The sequence below is a fragment of the Monoraphidium neglectum genome (assembly GCF_000611645.1).
Source record: "Monoraphidium neglectum strain SAG 48.87 unplaced genomic scaffold scaffold03907, whole genome shotgun sequence".
In the NCBI taxonomy this organism is placed as follows: domain Eukaryota; kingdom Viridiplantae; phylum Chlorophyta; class Chlorophyceae; order Sphaeropleales; family Selenastraceae; genus Monoraphidium; species Monoraphidium neglectum.
In genome coordinates this window covers 1-3,059 of record NW_014009722.1, presented here as the reverse complement: position 1 = coordinate 3,059, position 3,059 = coordinate 1, and the positions used below count along the sequence as shown (strand labels likewise).

Below are 3,059 nucleotides of genomic sequence, written 5' to 3'. Positions count from 1 at the left end.
GCGCCGGGCTACCCCGGCGGCCTGCCCGCGGTTTACGAGGCCGCGGCCGCTGCCGGCGGCGCCAGCGGCGCCGGCACGCCGACGGGGCGCGACGAGGCGCGGCGCGCGGCGCAGTTTGCGTCGCTGGCGGAGCGGTCGGACCTGCGGGGCTTGGAGGCCGCGTTGGAGGCCAGCGGCGCGAGCGGCGTGCTGTCTGATGACGCCCTGGGCGGCGGCGGCGGCGGCGGCGGCGACTCGCCTGGCGCGGCGACGACGCCGACGGCGGGCGGCGCGAGCGTGCGCACCAGCTACGCGGGGCAGCGGCTGTCGGGCGTTGGGGGCGCCTCGGAGGCGGGGGATTACGGGTCGGAGGCGAACGGCGGCCCTCGGTCGCCCTCCGTCCGAGGCAGCGCGCCCGGCGACGCGGCCAGCGGCGGCGGCGCAGCCAACGCGGCAGGGCTCACCCTGACGCTCGCACACGAGCGCGCGTTCGCCGACGCACACCGCGCGCGCGTCGCGGGCGGCGGCGGCGGCGGCGGCGGCGGCCCCGGCGGCGCGCCGCGGCTGACGACGTACGAGCGGGACGTGCTACTCGTGCTGACGGCGTTCTGCAAACTCGCCAGCCGCGAGGCCGGCATGAGCAGCGCGGAGAGCGTCCTGTCCCAGGGGAAGCTGCTGGCTCTTGAGATGCTCGGACGCGTGCTGGGCAACCCGCAGCACAGCTGGGCGCACGTCTCGGAGCTCTTCTGCCGCCACCTTCGCCAGCCGGTCTGCATGGCGCTGCTGCGCAACTGCGCGTCCAACGACCCCGCCGCGTACGTGCTCGCGGTGCGGCTGCTGGCGGCGATCCTCTCGCTGCCGCGCCTGCGGCTGGGGCTGCGGGCCGAGCTGGGCGCGTTCTACCCGCTGCTCGTGCTGCGGCCGCTGGAGCAGGAGGCGCCGGAGCCGCAGGGCCTGCAGGCCGCGCTGGGCACGCTGCGGGCGCTGGTTGGGGACCCGCAGCTCGTGGTGGACCTGTTTGTGAACTACGACTGCGACCTGCAGGCGTCGAACCTGTACGAGCGCACGGTGCAGGTGGGCGAGGAGGATGGGAAGGTCCCTCGGCATGGGTGGGGTCGCGGTTGGGTCGGTTGACCGGGACCGGGCATGCTGGGGTACAGTTTCGCACCGCTGGCGGCCACCGCCTTTCCCGAGGTCGCGTCTCACATGCGATTTCCAAACAAAATGGTATAGACACTCTCTCTCTGTCTCTCTTACACACATTTCTGCACACCCTCTCACACACAAACACACAAACACCCCCCCAAACACCCCCCACACACACACACACGCACACTCACGCGCACGCACACATGTCTGCTCCCCCTGCCCAGGCCCTGAGCAAGCTGGCCCAGCAGGTGGACCCGGAGCCCGACAAGGCCGACAAGAACCGCGCCGAAACGCTGGCTCGCGCCGCCGCGCTGCGCCGCGAGGCGCTGCAGGCGCTGCTGCGGACGCTCTCGTCGCTGGAGCAGTGGGCGGCGCCGATCCGCGAGTCGACGCTGCGCGCGGCGGCGGAGGCTGAGGCGGGGGAGGCGGAGGAGGGCGCGGGGCGCGGCGCGCTAAGGGTGGGTTGCTGCTGGGAAAGGCGGAGGGCCGGCTTGCTTTGAAAAGGATTCTTGCATTGCCTCTTCTGCTGCCGTGCCACGCTGGCGGCCTGACCGGTGTTGTCGTCCTGCACAGAGCAGTTGCTGCTGTTCCGCATGGCCTCCACACCAGCTTCCATGCACACGTGCATATGTCGCTAACGTCGCGGTCCCCCTGACCCCCTTGTCGCGCCCCGCGCCTCAGGGCCAGGGTGGCTCCAGCGGCTCCCTCCAAGACCGCGCCGCGCCGCCCTCCCAGGGCGGCGCGGCGCCGTCCCACGGCGGCGCGGGCGCGGGCGCGTCCAGCGAGGCGGAGCGCTTCACTGCGGCGAAGACCGCGAAGGACTCGCTGGCGCGCGGGCTGAGCGTGTTCAACTCGGGCGGGGCCGTCAAGGGGGTGGAATACTTTGTCAACTCGGGGCTGGTGGAGGGCACGCCCGTGGCGGTGGGCGGGGCGGCGCGGCGCGGGGGCGGGGCCATAGGAGAGGGCGCAGCCGGGGCCCTCTGCTGCCTGCGGAGCACGCAGCCGGCAGGCCTGACTAGTTGTGGTCTGTCGGCGTCACTCCCAGCCCCTTTTTTCAGCCGGAAGGTGGCGCCGCCTCGCCGGGCCACCGCCCTGCGCCCGCCTTCTGACCGCCCCGTCAACAAGTCCCCTGACCTCTTTCTTCCCGGCAAAACCCCAGATCGCGGAGTTCCTGCGCCGCCACGCGGACCAGCTGGATAAGGCGGCGCTGGGGGAGCTGCTGGGCCACCACACGGAGCTCGCCATTGCGGTGCGGCGCGGCCGGGGGGTTCCTGGACTGTCATGGACTGCCTTCAACCCGCCTGGACTGCGCCAGGCCGCATGTTTGACTGTGCGGCACGCGGCAGGCCCGCCCCGCCCTACCGGGCGGCCACTGCTCAGCCAGCGACGCGGCGGCGCCGCAACCCATCACAGCTCCCTCCTCACCTTTCCTGCCTGGGTCCCGGCCACGCCGCGATTAATTGCGCCGCAGGTGATGCACGCCTGGGTGGACGGCGAGCTGTACGGCGGGCAGTCCATCGACCTCGCGCTGCGCGCGCTGCTGGCGCAGTTCAGGCTGCCGGGGGAGGCCCAGAAAATAGACCGCATCATGGAGAAATTCGCAGAGGTGGGGCTTTGGGGCGTCGATGTTTTTGGGGTGTCTGGGGTGCTGTTGGGAGGAGGGTCTCACCGCGGAAGGGACATGAGGGGGGTTGGCAGCGGTTGCTGTAGACCGCGGATGCTTCTGTCAAGTGGAGTCGGCGGTTGCAGCAGGGTTTTCTCTCGGCCCGGGCTGTGTGGGGTTGGGGGGCGGGTCGTGCCGGGGCGCAATGGCACGCCACGTCCGGCGCCGTGCTCTAGGGATGTGCCCCCCCACCCCTGCAGGCCAGCGCCACCCCTGCAAACCGCCGCAAAGCTCGGTGCCCGCGCTGACGAGCCCGTCGGTCCGGCGC

General features: G+C 72.3%; 1 protein-coding gene across 1 annotated transcript in view; it reads left to right on the top strand.

The window, feature by feature from the left end:
* MNEG_13568 (Brefeldin A-inhibited guanine nucleotide-exchange protein) overlaps positions 1-3,039 on the top strand; it is a gene marked incomplete at both ends in the record, with an annotated part of 4,325 nt that extends 1,286 nt beyond the window's left edge. The window contains 6 exons of the mRNA XM_014037960.1: positions 66-1,053; positions 1,353-1,586; positions 1,810-2,049; positions 2,288-2,377; positions 2,600-2,734; positions 2,992-3,039. Of these exons, the coding sequence (XP_013893414.1) occupies positions 66-1,053; positions 1,353-1,586; positions 1,810-2,049; positions 2,288-2,377; positions 2,600-2,734; positions 2,992-3,039 (1,735 nt within the window). The remainder of the gene's footprint in view (positions 1-65; positions 1,054-1,352; positions 1,587-1,809; positions 2,050-2,287; positions 2,378-2,599; positions 2,735-2,991) is intronic.
* Positions 3,040-3,059: the final 20 nt, after the last annotated feature.